The sequence below is a fragment of the Astyanax mexicanus genome, chromosome 17, assembly GCF_023375975.1.
Source record: "Astyanax mexicanus isolate ESR-SI-001 chromosome 17, AstMex3_surface, whole genome shotgun sequence".
In the NCBI taxonomy this organism is placed as follows: domain Eukaryota; kingdom Metazoa; phylum Chordata; class Actinopteri; order Characiformes; family Acestrorhamphidae; genus Astyanax; species Astyanax mexicanus.
Genome location: NC_064424.1, coordinates 24047846 through 24067485, shown reverse-complemented (window position 1 = coordinate 24067485; position 19640 = coordinate 24047846). Strand labels below are relative to the sequence as shown.

At 38.2% G+C, this 19640-nt stretch overlaps 1 protein-coding gene across 2 annotated transcripts in view; it reads right to left on the bottom strand.

Annotated features, from left to right (window-relative positions):
- Window positions 1-1171: 1171 nt before the first annotated feature.
- Window positions 1172-19640, bottom strand: part of egfl7 (EGF-like-domain, multiple 7) — a 35781-nt gene continuing 17312 nt past the window's right edge. For both annotated transcript variants that reach the window (XM_022676192.2, XM_022676193.2), the window contains exons 6-9: window positions 18237-18404; window positions 7087-7160; window positions 5189-5381; window positions 1172-3025 (exon numbers count right to left, since the gene is read on the bottom strand). In XM_022676192.2, coding sequence (XP_022531913.2) covers window positions 3006-3025; window positions 5189-5381; window positions 7087-7160; window positions 18237-18404 — 455 coding nt within the window. In that variant the 3' untranslated portion in view covers window positions 1172-3005. The remainder of the gene's footprint in view (window positions 3026-5188; window positions 5382-7086; window positions 7161-18236; window positions 18405-19640) is intronic.

Below are 19640 nucleotides of genomic sequence, written 5' to 3'. Positions count from 1 at the left end.
AAAAAGCAATATGTAAATTATTTTATCTGCATGTGTTAAATATATACTAGTGCATATCATTAAAGGTTACTTTAATAAAGTTACGTAATTCAGTTCATGTTGTGAAACTCATTTTATATATTATGAATATTTTAGGCGTTTATTTTAATGTTGATTATTATGGCTTACAACCAATGAAAACCCAAAAATCAGACCAATTGGTACGTTTGGCAGTGTGCCAGGTCCTGCTGGAAAATGAAAGCCATATCTCCATAAAAGTTGTCAGCAGAGGAAAGCATGAAGTGCTGTAAGATTTTCTAGGAAAACACTGCACTGACTTTGAACTTGATTTAACACAGTGGACCAACACCAGCAGATGACATGTCTCTCCAAACCATACATCTATATAATATGAGTTTTCACATTCCGAGCCACTGGACTCTAGAGCAGTGGAGACACGTTTTCTGGAGTGAAGAATCATGCTTCTTTGTTTGGATGAGTCTGGCTTGGGTGCTTGCAAGGAGAATGGTACTTGTCTGACTGCATTGTGCCAAGTGTAAAGTTTGGTTGAGGGGGGATTATGTTGTGGGGTTGTTTTTTCAGGAGCTTGGCTCAGCTCCTTAGTTCCAGCAAAAGGAACTCTTATAGAAATCTTATTGAACACCTTTGGGATGAATGAAAACGGAGAGTGTAAGATAGGACTTCTCGTCCAACATCAGTGTCTGCCTTTCCACACTCGGAAAAATGGTGTTTTTGGAGTTTTGACCTCTTGTGGGTTATTATGCTTTCTAGCTATGAATAGGTGGGTCATAAATAGAAAAAAAAGTTGATCTAAGTTGTTATAAGCTACATTTATTAGTATATTGACATTGCTTTTAATTTTTAATTCTAATTATATGGTTTAGTTATACAAATATTTTGAAAATTCAGTAAAATTCCCCTTTAATAAAAAAAAATGGGTGTGAAATAGACTTGGGCTTTAGTGAAACATAACTTTGGTTGAATAATTTACCTTTGTTTACCCTTAGCATTTAAAAATATAGGGATTTTAACTGATGCTCCCAACTCCCAGTTGAGAGCATCAGCTAAAACCACTCTATTTCAGAATGCTGGGAGTGAACAGAGGTGGGCTACTCGATAAACGTTTAAGCTGTAAAAATTCTGAAATGTGAGGATTACAACATGCACCAAGTCTTTCTTAACAAACCGGCTTTATTACAAAAGAATCATTAAAAAAGTGCATACAATAATAAAGAATAATAAAAGAATAAACACAGAGGTCTCCTTTAATACAAAATAATAACTCTATATACAAGCAGCTATTTATAATTACAATAAATACAGTGATTGGCTCTTCTTTGCCGTACACACAGAAACATACACAATATATATATACACACATCTGCACTTCCTCCTAGACGTAAAACACAAAGAGATATCACAGGTTTAGGAATAGTGGAAGGAGGTCGTATCCATGAGTATTTGGCTCGAGCAGAACTCTTAAGCAGAACTGCTCATACTGTGCCTGAAAGATAAGATATACAGCCTTTTAAGGTCGGATTCTGAGGCAGGAAGACACCCAGTCAAGTCTGAATCAATGTTTATAATGTAGCCTTCTGCTTTATCAGCCTAAAATGCTAATGGCTAACAAAAACACAGCTAAACACTCACATGTAGCAGTAAGCTATCGATACTTTGGCAACGTCAGGACATATTGATTCCTTATAATTCGGATAAAGAAACCTTTATCGCTAAAATGCCTTTAAAGTAAGATAGTAGCAGGCAGCAAAACATCAAGTCACCATTTCCTGCATTTCCAAATATATTTCAAATATAACAGATCGGCCAACATGTCTGAAGTTACTTCTTGCTTCTTTACTTTTGCACTGGAGCTACGAGGCTAATTCTGATAAAGCTGCAGTTTTTCAATATTAGCCAACCAGTAGTATAATTTCAGTTTTTAATTTTACTGCAGGGATGAAATAATGCAGAGAAACTGTATTTCAGTAATCGTTTAGGTACTATTATGGGCAATACTTGTGTATTGTGTACTAAAATTGTAAAAAAAAAACTAAAATAGGATCTTATATTTATGAATAAGAGTAAAAAAATTAGCATTAAAATAAATGCTATATGGATGTAAACATAAAAAGGCCAAAAATAACAAAATTTAATCCAAACAAACTTAATCAAGTTGTGTATTTAAAAAAATATAAAACAAAATCACACCACTAAACTGACTGACAGAAGCTAACTGTAAACTAACCAAACTACTATGAGGTAATGTGTGAAATGTATGGAATAGTGGCTCTCTCATTGCTAATCCAGGTTCGGCATGCTCGGCTAACTGTGCTCTGTAACTCTGGTGAAGTGGGCAGACAGCACTCTCCAGAAGTGCGTACTGCTGTATAACACAAGTTATATTTGTGCAAAATTCTGTAATATTACCTTTCCGCCTCGGTCCGCATGCTTCTTCACTTTTAGTAATGGCTCTGTAACTCTCAGCTTGTCCAGAAATGCATGTGTTAAGTGTGTCCTTATCAAAGTTTGGCTCAAAGTGAAAATTCCACTACTTAACTTTAGTGGAGCCCAGGAATACCAATTCTTAATACGTTAGCTTTAACTGTGCTAAAACATGCTAACCATAAAAACATAAATGTGAATTGACAAACCGTGGTTTTAATGTGGTAAAATGCTCTTGTTTTTATGATTAGTACTAATGTAAAATGCAGTAAAAAAATACTGTACTATTACTCAAGTATTTTAACAAGGCCTCCTTAATATCAAGTTAGCTATATTAGCCCTTTAGCTCCACTGCTGAAAATAGAAGAAGCTACATTTTTCACTGAACGGTTGATTTATAATGTGCATTCTGGGGGTTTCCAGGATGTTAGAAACCAAGATGCTTCTTTCTTCATCCTGTGGTTTGAATGAGGATGAGAAGGATGAGATGTTTTAAGGCTGCTTCTGTTGATGGTTCTGATCTGAGCAGTTGAGAGAGATCTAGACTGTCCATCAGTAATCGTTTAGTTCTCCTGACAGGAACCTGGAGAGGACAGAAGTTGATAAAAGGCCATTATGGTCAGGTAAGTTCCATCTACTTACACACACACAGACACTAAGTATGGATGATTTATAACATCAATATCCATACATTCTTTTTTTTTGGTAACACTTAAAAAAACATGGTCACAGATAACCGTAAAAATGCATTAAGCATTATTAAGATACTTATTATTAATGTATATCAGTTAGGGCATTATTAAACATTAATACATTGTAATCCGTATTGTTGTAAAAAATTGTTGTAAGACATTAGTTTAAAATGTTGTAGCGATTAATAATGTCTTAAGTAGTGTCAATTAATAATCTAAATAATGTACCCTTGTTACCCCAATGTTACTTAAAATTCATAAATTTAAATCAATATGATACCTTTTCAAATGCATCAAAAATAACCAGTACTTATAAAAATAAAATTAAAAAGTGCTGTAAGCAAATTTTAGGGACTTTACAAATTTACTGGATTCAAGGTCCAGATTTAATGACCTGATCAATATAATGTTGCAAATGTTTCCACAATCCAGTACTGTAGCCAAGATAACCTCAAGAAAGTGTACTGTGACATAAAGCATACTCCATTCAAAAGTATGTGAACATCTGATCATATTATTACTAAACTACAGCTAGTACTGTAAAGTCTGTCCCCATTGTTTTTCTATAGCAGCCTCCACACTTCTTAAAAGGTTTTCAGACTTTCTTTTTAGTTAGTTTGGGCACTGATGGTACAGTCAGCATTCTAACCCTTTACAAAACAGTTGGATTGGGTTGGGTCAGGGCTCTGTTTAGGCCAGTCAAGGTTGCCACCAGTAAACTTGGAGAATGGCTTCTTTATAGACCCTTACTTTGTGCCTGGAGGGTTTTGCCATTTTGAGACAGGAAAGGGCCTCCCTTCTAAGGTACCTAAATGAACCCAAATCCTGTAAAACAGCCCCTGATCATCATCCCTACTCCAATAAACTCTACTGTGGCCACTCACAACTGCAGTTAAGTAGGTGGTGTTCTCCTGGTGTTCACCAAACCCAGATTCGTCTGTCAGACTGCCAGTTAGTAAAGTGTGGTTTTGCCCTCTAGAAGAACTCTTGTCATCTTATTGGTGGGCAGTACACCACTCAAACCGAGGCTGGGCATTTTGGATGGTGAGTTTGGCTTGGAAACCTAATCTTTGAAGCTATGAATAAAAAGTTCTCAAACTGACAATACTTCCAGAGGAGGTTTTGGATCCTCCATGGTTGAGTGCAGCATCCAGAGGCAGGTGTGATGTTTAAGGTCTCAAAAATTCTAAAAACCATGCCTCTCATTTTTGTTCTTGTCTCTCTTCCCCATTGTTAATCAACTGACCAGCCTCCTTTTTGAGGACATTTTTGACCTTTTTCTATAACAATAAATATAAAAATTATTTATGATCGCTACTAGTTGGTCGTCCTCCCTTTCTTTATGTTAAAATCCTGGAATGAGCTGGGTCTTATAGCAGGTATGATTGAGACGGGTACATTGGTCTGGCCAGGGCATTTCTTGCAAGTCAAACATTTTTATGTTTATCCACTCAGGTTGCCACAAACACCCAATCCATGAAGCTCCTTCTGATTTGTTCTTGTTCTGACACTGTTTCCAGTGGCATTCTGGAATTTTATAATGAGCAAACAAGAAGAGGCAATTTCACTAGCCAACACCACTTACAATTTGCAGAGGCTGCTCTAGCAAGTCAAAAATGGGATGAACTGACCTGTTGAATTGGTGGCATCCGATGCCATTTCTGTTTATTGTAATGCTATTTTACCTTAATTCATAAATTGGGTTTGTGGGTGTGGGTGGGGGGTTCGTTTCCATTTTCCAAGTACTTGGCAACCTCATTCTGTAGGCTACATTCTTAAAATTATAAGCATTTCCTGGGGACCTTCATAGCTTACATAGTACTTAAAGTCATTGCATTATTGAACTAGGTTCTACTTGGTGGTCCCTACTGAATGGCTGGAAAGGTGGCATCCTATGACAGTTCCAATGTCTGAGGTTCAGTATTACCCATTCTGTGGCCAGTGTTTGTCTATTGTGATCGCCCAAAATACTCACTATTTTGAAGGGTGTCCACATAGTTTTGGTACAACGTATCTCACCCCTAAAACACAAGTTCATAATTGCCATCACTCACAGGTTCCAAGGCGCTCCTCCAGAAAGCCGACCTGCTCGCTTAGGGAGTCGATTCGGTCCAGCTGCCGTAACGAATGGGACAAGAAATTGGTTTCATCAGACAGAAAGTTGGTTCTGTCAAACAGGTAGCCATTTTTATCGCCCTCCTCTGGAGGAAAGAGAGTGGAGAACGGTGCAAGAACCATCTCCAGTTTCTGCAGAGAGAAAGAGAAAGAGGTGTAGCTACTGTTAATGTAATCTAAGCCAAGAATTTAACGATTTGCCAGGGCAGCAAAAGTGAGGAAACTTCAGTCAGCATCAACAGATGTTGCTTTTCCAGCGCCAACAATAGCGCTTATCAAAAAGGTGTGTGTGTGTTTTGATGTTTATAATAGCAGTTGGCCTTTGTGCAGTAAAACTCTGGAGCTATCAACTGTTTCTGATTAAGTCATTAGTGAAAGGCTTTGAAATCCATAACCAGCCTTTTCTGCTTGATGCTGTGTGCTTTTCCCAGCATTTTTTACAGTGTGTCTGTGTCTCGTAGAGGTTAGCAGGTTTAACCAAACATGAAAATGCTTACCATACCAAGGTCAACATATACAGAGTTAGACAGATATTATTTTGAGACCCCTCATCTATTATACTGTAAATAATGCCAGTCTAAAAATACTGTCCCTCATTTTTGCTCTACTGACCCCATAATGGTGGTGCTTGGGCCCCAGTGATTGCCACGGGCAGTGTACTGTAATTTAAATTCTCTGTGCCACAGTTATAAGACTTTATATAAGGGTCATTCCACTGAATGGGTGCCATTTGCTTGTTGTAACTCTTCCAAACTATTACTTAACATTTTTTTAAACTCTGAATCTAATAACATATATATATATACCTATTTAAAACATGTACTGGTCAAACTCAGGCAACTTTACTTAAAATTTTACAAGGTTTCTAAGCCGAAGATGATTACAAAACTCATGTGACATTTAAACGCATGTTTACAAGCAAGTCCACTAATTCCTTTAATTTTCTCTCAAGAAAGTCTTTCTTTTAAAGAAATGATTGACTGCATGTTTAAATAAATTGATATTTATTACAAGAAAAAAATCACTCCTGTTAATGGCACTCATTCCGGTTACTGGAACTCACTTCTGTTACTTGCACCTAAAGTAACAGGAATGAGTTTGTAGCATAGAATTAGCAAAAAACATGAAAAATTGGTAAATGGCGGCTATGCTAATAGCCTGAGGACACTGAGCACATTCTAGTGATTCATTTGTGAGTCATTTGTTTACTACATAATTACATTTTTGCCCATTAATTGTTTTATTCTCTTTTATATTAATGTACAATGTAGAAAATAAATAAAATAAAGCAATTAAGAAAAACATTGAATAAGGAGGTATGTCCAAACTTTTGACTGGTATTACATATTATTCCCAAATTTCCAGTAGCATCTAGAACAAATTTCCAGGACTTTATAAACCTTACTAATAATTAGATGCTTTATGGTGAAGATGGATTTCTATAACATTTTGTATACCTGTGTACAGCAATAAAACAATTTTTTGACAGATTGACATATTCATTAAAACCTTCCATCTTTTTTTTTTTAGCACAGTCCATCTAAAACAATGGTAAGACGAGCTTGGGCAACAGTGATTGCAACTGGTAATGTACTATAAACTGTCAGTGTGATGGTTACAACACTAAACAAATTGATGTGGCAATGTAGTTGAATATTTCAGAAAAATTGTTACAACAGTCTGTGTAAATTAATATGTTGTTACAAGTTTTACAATTAATAATCTTTATTATTTATGTCATTTCCAATTCCTACCCATATCTACAACCTTCTGATTCACAGTTAGACCGTTGGGCCACCCAGAATGCTCAAAATGTATGAGTGTGTGTGAGAGATACCTGCTCCAGTAGCTCCACTCTGTTCCGCAGGATCTGAACTTCTTCTGTAACATTCTCCCCCAGTCCACCTCCACCTTCAAACACACACACACAAACACACACACACATTCATCAATCCCAAATCCCAAATAAACATTCACGATCATGAGCTGAAGTCCATAAAACACTCCTGCTGAACTTGAGAACATCTTGCCATCTCGTCAAAACAAATCTGTACCAAAATAACAGACCCATAAAATACTCCTAGACCCTCTAGAATGTTACTCACAGTGTGTGTGTGTGTGTGTGTATGTGTGTGTGTGTCTCCAGACGTGTGTTTCCTGCTGTAGGTTGTGGTCAGTGTGATTAATACTTTGAGAGGGGGTGAAGGTGCGGTACAGAGAGAGAGAAAGAGGTTTGGGGGCGAGAGAGAAAGATTTATTATTGGGCTAAAAGTGACGACAAATCCATAAGTTAAGTAGCACTGAGGGGGAACAGGGGTACAATACACAGAACTCGCTCTTTCCCTCCATCTCCTTCACTCTCTCTCTCTCTATTTCTCTCTCATGCTTTTACTGTCTCTTTCTCACTTCATGCTAAATCGTCCTATTTCTTGTTTTTCCTTGTCCTTCTCTCTTTCTCTCACTCTTTTTCTCTCTGTAGGTCAAAGTTTTTCCCTTTCTGAGATTCGTTCATAAAGACATTGCTTTTATACCTGACAACTAAATTAACTATTTGAATACATTTTTATTTGCCTGTATGCAACCTCTATCTCTATTAATATCTGCAATCTGTAAGCCTAGCTAGCATTGGGCCGTCTCTCTAGTGAACTACAGCCATCAAATATCAAACATCAAACATCAAACATCAAATATCAAACCACAGATCCTACCCATTCTAACCAGCACTAAGAAATCAATCTGTCATTAAAAAACACTGATTAATTCAGCTCAGAAATACAGTTAGCGTCACCAGTTAGCCATTGCAGCCAATGCACTAATTTACATGTCAAAATAAAAGTATCCTGCGCAACCAGTGCAAAAAATAAATCTAGAGTCCTGTATTTAATATTTAACATATTTAACTCTTTTAAAAATAAAACTATTTAATTTGAAAGAAAACTATTGTGTGTTTATATATAAAGTGTGTCAAATAAATGACTTTTACGTGTATACTCTTTAAAGGGCTGTGTGTTCTGTTTCAGCCTCATTATGTAACCTTAATCATAGAACTAATAATAAACTAAAAGAGCCCTTTTATCAGTATTTGTATCTGTATCTGCAGTTTTATATCAGTTTTATATTGGAATCGGATCAGAGCTGAAAAAATGGATGGTCCTATCACTAAACCTTTTTAACCAATAAAAGCCCAGACCCAGTTCAGAATATTGATGCATAATGGAATCAGTTAAAGGACTTTATGTGTATTGTATTTATGAGTTAAAGCAAAGGGCAGAGTGCTATAATGCTGTATTTAATTGTCCACATTTTTAAAGGTTATTTTGTGTTAACTATGATTGAATATAGAACAAAAACTTTATTAAAAAAAAAAAAACAACAACAACAAAAAACCTTTTGTACTATTTGGAGCCCTTTTGCCAGGAGTGTACACTTTTCAAAAAGGGCTTATTTAAGGGTACTGAAGAAATGTACTAAAGATTTCGGTTGATTAGGAAGATTTGGCTTGCCTTAAGCTGCCTTGTTTGGTTCTGGACTTTCTGACTTTTCAGTTTGGTCCAAACCAAAATAGCATCTCAGAGGTGGTCTTATTATGTATGCACTGAACCATGGTGTGGTTTGTCTGCAGTGTGAAAGCTTCTTCTACCAGAGGGAAAAAGAACCAGTGTTATGCTGATATTGACTCCCCTTGGTGTGCAGACATAACATACATCAGTACAGATGCAAATGCTAATGCTGGTGATTCATGTATCTACTGTAACTGTAGAATAATGCTTAGGGGAATCGCATGTCCATGAATGGGGAGTCGAATTTACTAGTGGCCCGTATAACACTTGGAATGTTCACCTCTTTGTGAGATACTGTTGACTGCTAGAATTTTTTTCCTAGATGACAGACTTTGAGGGGGAGCACAATATTGAACTGAGAGAAGCAGGGTGGCATTTTTTTTCTGCCCACCATCTAAGCCATCTTTCAGCCTCCCACTGATATGAATCAAATTCTGGCAGAAGTTGAATTGGCCATAATACCTGGAAAAGCAACTCACCAAATTACAACATTCTAGAAACCAATTAATGTGTAGAGAAAATGATAAAGAGACACAGTACATGTAGGTGATGATGACTGATAGTGTAACTTCAGTGTGAAACCCAAACTTAAAGGACCAAATGTATACAGTATAAGAAACACACCGACCTTGGTCTAGACTTTCAGCTGTAGAAACGCCCTAAATGCTTCTTCAAATTCAAAAAAACAAAAACACTGTAGATGGCACTTTCTAAAACCTTATAAAATATGGTTCTACCTAGCACAAAAAAAACTTTTTTTTGGTGAGTACTATTCAGAATTGACAAATAAATACACAGTGGTGTGAAAAAGTATTTGCCACCTTAAAGATTTCAATAGTTTTTGCATTTTTTTCATACTTATATTTTTTAGATTACCAAACAAACTTTAATATCAGACAAAGATAACCTGAGTAAATATAAAAAATAGTTTTTTTTAGATGATGATTTTATTTATTAAGGGAGCTATTTGTGAAAAAAATGGTTTGCCCTCCCCTCTTAAATTAACTTTGATTAATCACACTTTTTGGAAAGCTGAGTTTAATTTTACTACTAACCACGGCCAGGCCTGATTACTAACAGACCTGCAGAATCAAGAAACCACTTAAATAGAACTTGTCTGACAACAAGAAGTAGCTACATAATCAACACATTATGCAGCAATTTAAAGAAATTCAAAAACAGATAAAGAAAACAAAGTCACTGATCATCTATCAGTCTGGAAAAGGTTACAAAGTCCTTTCTAAAGCTTTGGGACTCCAACAGTCCACAGTCATGGAGAAATGGAGAAAACATGGAACACTGATGAACCTTCCCAGGAGTGGCCAGCCGACCGAAATTAGTCCAAAAGGGCATGGAGAACTCATCCAGGAGATCACAAAAGAACCCAGAACAACATTTAAAGAACTGCAGGTCTCACTTGCCTCAGTTAAGGTCAGTGTTAATGATTTAATAATAAGAAAGAGACTGGGTGAAAATGGTCTCCATGGGAGAGTCCCAAGGCCCATCTCACATTTGCCAAATAAAAAACCCATCTTAATGATCCCCAGTACTGTGGGTAAATATTTTTTGGACAGATGTGACAAAAGTGGAACTTTTTAGGAAGGTGGGTGTCCTGTTACATCTGGCGTAAAACTAACACATAATATCAGAAAAAGAACATCATACTGAATGTAAAACATGGTGGTGGTAGTGTGATGGTCTGGGGCTGCTTTGCTGCACAAATTCCTTCCAGAGATTTGAAAGACTCTGTTATCGGTAAAGCTTGATTGCAGTTGTTGCCACCAGGAGTGGCACAACCATGTTATTAGGTTTAGGGGCAAACAATTTTTCACACAGGGTTGAACTGGTTTGAATAGGTTTTTTTCCTTTAATAAATAAAATTATAATTTATAAAGTGCTTTTTATATTTAATCAAGTTATTTTTGTCTGATATAAAGGTTTGTTTGATAATTAGAAAAATATCAGTATGACAAAAAAGCAAAAACAAAAGATATGTAATAATCAGAGCTGCATGAAGAACATTAAACAGTCCACACTGACACTGACACTCTAAACCAATCAGACCATAGACAAGAGTGCTAGGCCCCTCCCCAAGACTCCTAATTGAAAACTGGTCATTGACACATTTTCCAAATAAACACACACACACACACACACACACTTAGCATGTCCAGGTTAGGTTTGACTTGGCTTCTCTCTCTCTCTCTCTCTCTCTCTCTCTCTCTCTCTCTCTCTCTCTCTCTCTCTCCTTTCTCTTTTTCTCTCTCTCACACACACTCGTCAATCTGTCCCAGATGTGTGTTGTTCTGGGCACGCAAGAGAAAGTGAGTGAGTGTGTTTGTCTGTGGTGTGTGTGTGAGTGTGCGTGTGTGTGTGTGTATGTGTGTGTGTAAAATAGTGAAAGAGAGCTTTTAGGAAAACAGTAACCCCCAGCAGACAGAGTTTAGATGGATCTGGAAGGGAAAGGAGAACATTGAGCCAAAACAGAGAGCAAAAATAGACCCAAACAGAAAGAGGAATGCTGAACGCTCCGGATTCCATGTGAGGAAGGATGAAATCAAGCTGCTCTCTCCCTCTTTTTGTCTCTGTCTGTGTCTTTCTTTGTCTCACTCTCTCTCCCTCTGTATCCCTCTCTTCCTTTCGCTGTCTCTGTCTCATTTTTGCTCTTTCACACAGAGAGAAATGCAGTTTTGCTCAGTTTAGACAGTGTGGAGGTCATTTATAAGCTGATCAAGTTAATCAAACATCCCTTAGATCTGTATAGATCTGTGTACAGACCTTAAATACAATTCAGCTGGTATTTTTATACTCAAAACTGCAGAATTCAGCTGATCTTCCACTTTATTCCACACTTGACATTTACTAGCGGCCCACAAACCACTTGGAATGATGGCCCAGAACTGGACCACATGCAATTTTTTAAACCCACATTATTTTTAACCCCTTTGATTTATACAAATGAGCAAATACGGAATATATCAATAAATATTGCACCCTAGATTGCTGCAAAACTCAGCATGAACTTATGTTTCTGTCAGATAGATACATACTTTTGGGTAGTGTTTCTCTTGGTGAGATACCGTTGATTGCTAGACAAGAGAGGGGGTGCATTATTGCACGGAGAGAAGCATTTAGATTAATTGCCCTTTATCTAGGTCATCTTTTAGCCAGCTGCTGTCAGTGGCGTCATGAAAAAATAAGTCTTTAGCGACAAATCATGTTTCTATTTGAAATTAGGTTTGAGTATGCAAGTGAACTGTCTGGAAAAGGTTACAAGCACATTTCTAAAGATTTTGGACTCCAGCAGACCACAGAGAAAACTATTATTCACAAAAGGAGATAACACGGAAAAGTGGTGAACCTTCCCAGGAGTGACTGGCCCACCGAAATTACTCCAAAAGAGCATGGATAAATCATCCAGGAGGTCCCAAAACAACATTTAAAGAACTGCAGGTCTCACTTGCCTCAGTTAAGGTCAGTGTTAATGATTCAATAAAAAGAAAGAGACTGGGTGAAAACGGTATCCATGGGAGAGTTCTATGACAAAAACCACAGCTGACCAAAAAGAACATATAGGCCCATCTCACATTTGCCAAAAACATCTTAATGATCCCCAGAACTTTGGGAACAATTGGACTTTTTGGAAAGTGTGTGTCCCATTACATCTGGGTTAAAACTAACACAGATTTTCAGAAGAAAAAAATCATACTAAAAGTTTAACATGGTGGTGGTAGTGTGATGGTCTGGGGCTGCTTTGCTGTTTTAGGACCTAAACAACTGATTCTGTTAAATTCTGTTCTCTATCAGCCATCAGTTTGTACAGGCGTACTAGGGTTTTGCAGCAGGACAATGATCCAAAGCCCACCAGCAAGTCCACTTCAGAATGGCTAATAAAAAAAATTCAAAATGAAGGTTTTGGAGTGGCCCAGTCAAAGTTTAATTGAGATGCTGTGGCATGATCTTAAACAGGAGGTTCATGCCAGAAGATCCTTAAATGTGTCTGAATTAAAACAATTCTGTAAAGATTAGAAGAGTGGGCTAAAAATCCTCCACAGAGATGTGAAAGACTCATTGCTAGTTGGGGGTGGCCCAACCAAGTTATTAGTTTTAGGGGAAAATATTTATTCATTTTTTACATAGGGTCAGGTGGGTTTGGATAGATTTTTTCCCTTAATACATTTAAAACAGCTTTTTGTGTTTACGCAGGTTATCTTTGACTAATATTAAAATGTGTTTGTTAATCTGAAACATGTAAGTAAAAACAAAAGAAATCTGTAGCGGGCAAATACTTTTTCATGGCACTGTATATGGGCATTTTGTACAATTCAACTGATCTTATGCTTTTATCTGTAGATGTCTATAGCATATTTAGTAAAATCTCTGATAGCAAATCTTACACTCTGTTAATGGTTATATGTTTGAGTAAAATGAACATTGGTGTTTTATTCTATAAACTACAGACAACATTTCTCCCAAATTCCAAATCAAAATATTGTTATTTAGAGCATTTATTTGCAAAAAATGAGAAAAAGCTGAGATAACAAAAAAGATGCAGAGGTTTCAGACCTCAAAATAGTGCAAAGAAAACAAGTTCATATTCATAAAGTTTTGAAATCAATATTTGGTGGAATGACCCTGGTTTTTAATCACAGTTTTCATGCATATTGGCATGTTCTCCTCCACCAGTCCTACACACTGCTTTTGGACAACTTTATGCCTTTACTCCTGGTGCAGAAATTCAAGCAGTTCAGCTTGTATAGATCTGTATAGCATATTTAGTCAAAGGTTTTTTATAGCAAATGTTACACTTTATTCTGTAGATCTGTATAGTATGTGTACAGGCTACTAGGAGGTTCAGCTTTGTGTACATAACTCTCCTGTGAGGTCTTTCACCTCTCGTTTTTCATTTTCTTTCGCTCTCTTTCCATCTTGCTTTTATTCTTTTTCGGGGTGAGTGAGTGAGTGAGTGTGTGTGTGTTAGACAGAAAACAAGCCTTGAACGGACGGCAGGGGCTCTTATTGAGTGCAGTGTAGAGAGATTGATATACTCTGGAGAGGGAGAGAGAGAGAAAGAGATAGAGAGAGAGCCAGAGTGTATTTTCAGTGTAGCCTTAATGGGTCTGGGTCACTAAGCTAATGCTGCCCTCCAGATGCTGGTGTGTTCCTCTTGTACTGAGCAGCTGTGTGTGTGTTTGTGTGTATCTGTTTGTGTGTGTGTGTATGTGTGTGTGTGTGTGTGTGTGTGTGTGTGAGAGTGTTGCCCATATCCATACACTGCAGAAGTTTGAGAAGTGTGGGAACAGAAGCTCTAAAAATACAGTGTCCCGGCAAAAGCTGGAAACGTCTTCAGGGACGGTTTGGCAGATCGGTGCAATTCCAAATGTACGCAAGAGAATCACACACTGTCCAGAGGGAAGTCTATACAGTGGTTGACATTCTGACATCACTCTACAACCATCCAGATTCCATAATTGGGCATTTACGCTGTGTAAACATTACAAGCTTCATTATTCAATTCAGATTTCTGGCTCAGGTCTGACCTGGCCAACTTGATCCCAGACAATCAGCAGACAATTCTAAGACCAATATTACCCAGCTGTCTGTGGGTGAGCAGGTCATTAATAGCCATGACAAAATGTACCATATTTTCTGCACTATAACATACACAGGATTATAAGGCACACTATCAATAAACATCTATTTTCTGGTCTATTTTCATTCAAGACGCATTGGATAAAAGGCTAATTTTGTGTCTCTAGTAAGGAACAGGGGTGACGCCATGTTTTTTCCCTTCTAATTCAGCAGGTCTCGCCGCTGGGTGGTGGTGGGGGTAACTAACTAACTTAGTTAAAACTAAGATAAGTAAATAAAACTGTTATTCTTAAACAAAAAATCTTTTAAAGTCAAACGGGTGCTGGATGTTAATCTACACAGATTTCTCTCCTAAAAGTTTATTTGGCAGAGTGAAGCGCTTCCATTTATTTACAGTAAGATTTCCAATGAGTCTGGGGTGCAGCAGCATTAGCATTAGCGGCTAACAGCTAGTAAATGCCGCCCGACAGAGCTAAACTGAGGAACCCTGAGTGTTCCGGTAAGCCATGACGATATTAACTACTGCATAAATATGACCTAAAACATCATTAGATTTTTACACAAGTTGTAAAACTAATAGGAAGAAAACTCAGGTAAACAACTTCTAATCTACTAAGGAAAATTATGCATTATTACAGTGCCAAAAGCATTTGAACCTTTGCTTTCAGTATCTTGTGTGACCGCCCCCTTTGCAGAAATATCTGCAACTGTTAGCTGTTGATAAGTCTTGCACACTGGCTTGGAAGAATTTTAGCCCATTCCTCTATACAGAACAGCCTTAACTCTGGGATATGTTTGGGTTTCCTCACATTAAGACTTTGACTTGGTCATTACAAAACATTCCAAAACTTTATTGTTTTTGAACCATCCATTGGTAAAACTACTTGTGTTCATGGGGTCGTTGTCTTTCTGCAGGACCCACCTTCTTAATATAGTCCCTATAGTGTACAGCTCTAAATATGGCTAGTAATTTTTGCCAAGCCCAATACAAACAAACACAGAAATACACATGAGAGGTTCCTCTCTACAAAGAGGGCATGCTGGCTAACACAGCCTGGCCCCAACACAGCCTAATATCATTTGTATGGAAATGCTATATAATGTGGTTTTCCCACACTCAGACTAGCATGCTAACACCCAGTCCCAGTCAGAATGCGTCTTTGGGCTTCGTCCAAGGCCAATCAGTGCAACTGGCCTGTGCCTCAGCTCACTGCTCGGGTACAGGAAACTAAGCTTTCAGTGGTCAACCCTTTTCCTCTGTGTGTTATTGTTGTAGGTGAGATAAGTATGAAACCTTTTGAGATGGAAAGTGAGAGGGGAGACTTTAAAGGGGCTGGAGTTTTGCCAAGAAACTCTGGTAGGCAGAAAGCTAGTCTGAGCTTGAGAGAAAGGGAGATGTATGGGTAGGAGAAACCGAGATGTAGATGACAGATAAAGTGGGAAGATGAGATTGAAAAAAGGGAAAAGAAATGGGTAAATAATTGGAGAGCAGGAGTCTAATACTGTAGCTCTTTCTGGCCAAATAAACTCTGGACCTTAAATTTAAACCCAGAATTCTGTGCCTTGTTTGCACCAGTTTTACACCTCTACAGCCTGACACGCCCATGCCATGGTTCAATCTTGGTTCAATCTCTTCTTCCACAGCAATGTCTCTGTAAAGTGTGCAGCATGTGGTTTTGTTGAAAATGTATTTTTTTTCTGAAAAAATGCATTTGGACTACTGGTGATGACAAAAGTCTGTATGATCTTCAGTTCAGGGAAGGTGGCGTCCATTTCTCAAAATAATATATTGTGTACTAATTAATCTGGCCACAGTACACAATTACGTAATCCCTTAATAGTCTATCTGGGTCTATAAACTATTGCACATGAATGCACTGCCCCCTTTCCAACTGGTCGAATGTGGGTGTTACAAATGCGTTCGCTGCGTTCTCAAAGTAAATTATTTTAATAAATGGGAAATGGTTTTACAAAAACTTTATTTCCAATAAACAAAAAATTTAAATGTATATTTATTAAAAAACATACTTGATTGAGCTTCATAACACTGTCTAGTGAGCAGCATATAGGCTAACAAAAACCCACCAGACATCCCAAAAATCTCGACCACCTTTCTCCAAGCTGTTTTGCATTGATCAGCCTGAAACCGCAATGATAAGCTGCTCTTCCATGCTTCTCTGGAACGCTTGAAGACTGCACTGAGAACACATATCAGGCAAACACCTGCTCTCTGATGGATGGATTTATTTGCATAAAAATCACCTCAGCTCAACTTTTCATCAGTTTGTATCCCCCAGACTTGACACACGCTTCCCATTGAAAATGAATGGGATAAATTGCTGTCTGTTGACGTGTTGGAGCAGTGTAAATCCAGCGGAAGGCATTGAAGATCATGGAGGTTCAGCTTAGGCTTGCATCCTGTTCCTTTATCCTTTGATTGTTTATTGATATTATGCACTGCATACAAAAAAAGTACACAAATCTCAATAGTCTCAATAGTCTTATGCATTTGTTGACAATCAGGAGATCTTCTGCCCATATGTGCACCTTAAAGTTTCAGCTTTTGTAGCAAATCATAGTTTCAACCACCTGTGCACATCACCTGTTTGATTTTTTTTAATGTGTGTGATGGATGATTGGTGGGATGTTTGTGCTTGCTGGACAGAGTTGGGTTATATCTGGCAGGTTGAATTTGGGTGGTTGGTGTACGGTAGTGTTTGTTAGATTTGCAACATCACTTGGTCCACTAGATGCAGCCACCAGTCACAGTGCACTATTACTCACGGTACGAGTTGAGAACGGCATAGCGCGTACCAGAAGTAATAATGGACCGTGATACTGGCCAATATCCTCCATCCAGCAGGGGGCACCAATAACAAAAGTCACTTTTAAAGTCTACAGTTATTTCGAGTTAGTACTTGTTAGATTGTTCTGTAAATTACCACATTTTACTGTATCCAGGGCTGTGTCCCAAACTGCTGTCCTCTCAGAATAAAGTGCTGTAAGATTTTCTGAGAAAACGCTGTAGACTTTAGACTTGATAAAACACAGTAGATGACATGACTCTCCAAACCATCACTGATTGTGGAAACTTCACACTAGACCTCAAGCAGTTTGGACTGTGTGTTTCTCTCCTCTCTTCCTCCAGACTCTGCTCCCTTGATTTCCAAATAAAATGCAGAATTTTCTGCTGGTCAGTGATGGTTTGGAGAGACATGTCATCTTCTGGGGTTGATCCACTGTGTTATATCAAGTTCCAGTGGCTCAGAGAAATGTGGTTTCTCAATATGCTTTTCTTGAAGTAACTAGTAGCTTTTTTAGTATTGATATGAGAAATTGATTGCATCCAGCATCCAGAGCTTTAGTGATGTCAGAATCCCCAACTCCGCAACTCATCCAAAAAGAATGGATGAGTTGGATGGAGCACTTTCAATCCAGAAAAGGCAGGTCCACTGATTCAAGCTTAATGCTGGGGGTCTTCATACCCCTTTAGCCCATGCCTGGTGTTAGACATCATGGTGCCACTATGTTATGTAGAGTCCAACTCTATTGGCAATGCTTCTTTAGAGCGAATAGACAAGCTGTGTCTGTCGGTATCAGAAATTGATGCACTATATATTGAAGAAGGCACAATTTTTGACAACTAAAGGTTAAGCTAATGCTACGAAAGCTTGCAGTATCACTTTGTTTAGAGTGCGCCTCAGTCACCAAGTCATCAAGGCATTAAGGCAGCTGCCGTCAGTTTCAGACACACCCGTAATCAATCACTCCAGACGTCACTTTTAATCACTCAATTGTTGGGCTCTATTGTTAAATCTGGCTGGATGATGCTCACCTGCATCGCTGCTGGGGGTGGGGGGTGGTGGGGAGGGTGTAGGATTGCTCCGACACGTCCGTCCATCTTCCGTTAAGCGGAATCCGTCCGAGCATGCACACCGATAACTTCCTGCAGAGTTCAGGCACTGCTGAGTGCAACCATGTGACCCCTTACACTCGTCCACATCTGAGGGGGGTCAGAAAGCAGTGAGAGAAAGTGTTAGAACAAGTCCATCATTTTGGCACATCGTATCTGATTTCACTTGTTTGTCATGTAGTAACTGCATCCAGATGTTTTCAGAATGAACCGGGATTCGCTCTGGGCATTCTCCCTGAAGCTGAACGCTTAGTCTTCAAGAGGAACTCGCAAACCGTCCATCCATACTGATTAGTTCCTGCTGTTGAAGCCTCAAGTACTATGAAAGAGTCAGAGACCTCCTAACCCCCCTTCATTCATGTCATTTTCAGGCAAAACGGCCGTTAATTACAAGTTCTGGGAGAGAAAAATAGATGGAACATCCATGGTACATTTTGTTACAAAAAGAGGAATTTGAAAAATCGATTCAACGCTACAGAAAACTGGAACCCTTAACAACTACGCAACTCATCAACTAAATAGCAATTAAAGATTTCCACTCTTAAAGAGAGAAAAGACAATCAACATGCTTGGAAAAAGAAAGTTTCTAGAATTAAGAAAAAGATAGGATTTTAGAACACAGCCAGCACCATGTTTAACAGATGAGATGGGATGCTTTATATCTTTCTGCAGATTTTAGAACACCACCACCATGTTTAACAGATAAGATGGGATGCTTTATATCTTTCTGCAGATTTTAGAACACCACCACCATGTTTAACAGATAAGATGGGATGTTTTATATCTTTCTGCAGATTTCTGAACACCACCACCACCATGTTTAACAGATAAGATGGGATACTTTATATCTTTCTGCAGATTTTAGAACACCACCACCACCATGTTTAACAGATAAGATGGGATGATTTAGATTTCCCTGCTGATTTTAGAACATCAGCACCACCATGTTTAACAGATGAGATTCGATGCTTTGGATCTTCCTGCAGATTTTAGAACATCACCACCACCATGTTTAAGAGATGAGATGGGATTGTTCTGCAGACTTCAAAACGAGACCACCAACAACCTTAAAAGATAAGCTGGAATTCTTTAGACCTTCCCACGGACTTAAGAATGCCCCCACCACCATGTTTAACAGATGGGGTGGACTCATTGGATGTTCTTGCAGATGATTTTAGATCACCCCAACCAGAATTTTTAACACATGGGTTGCTATGATTTGGAACACTGCCACCACCAAGCTTAACAGATCAGGTGGTATGATTCGGATGGGTCTTCCTACAGATTTCAGAACACCAACCTCACCATGCTAAACAGATTAAGTGG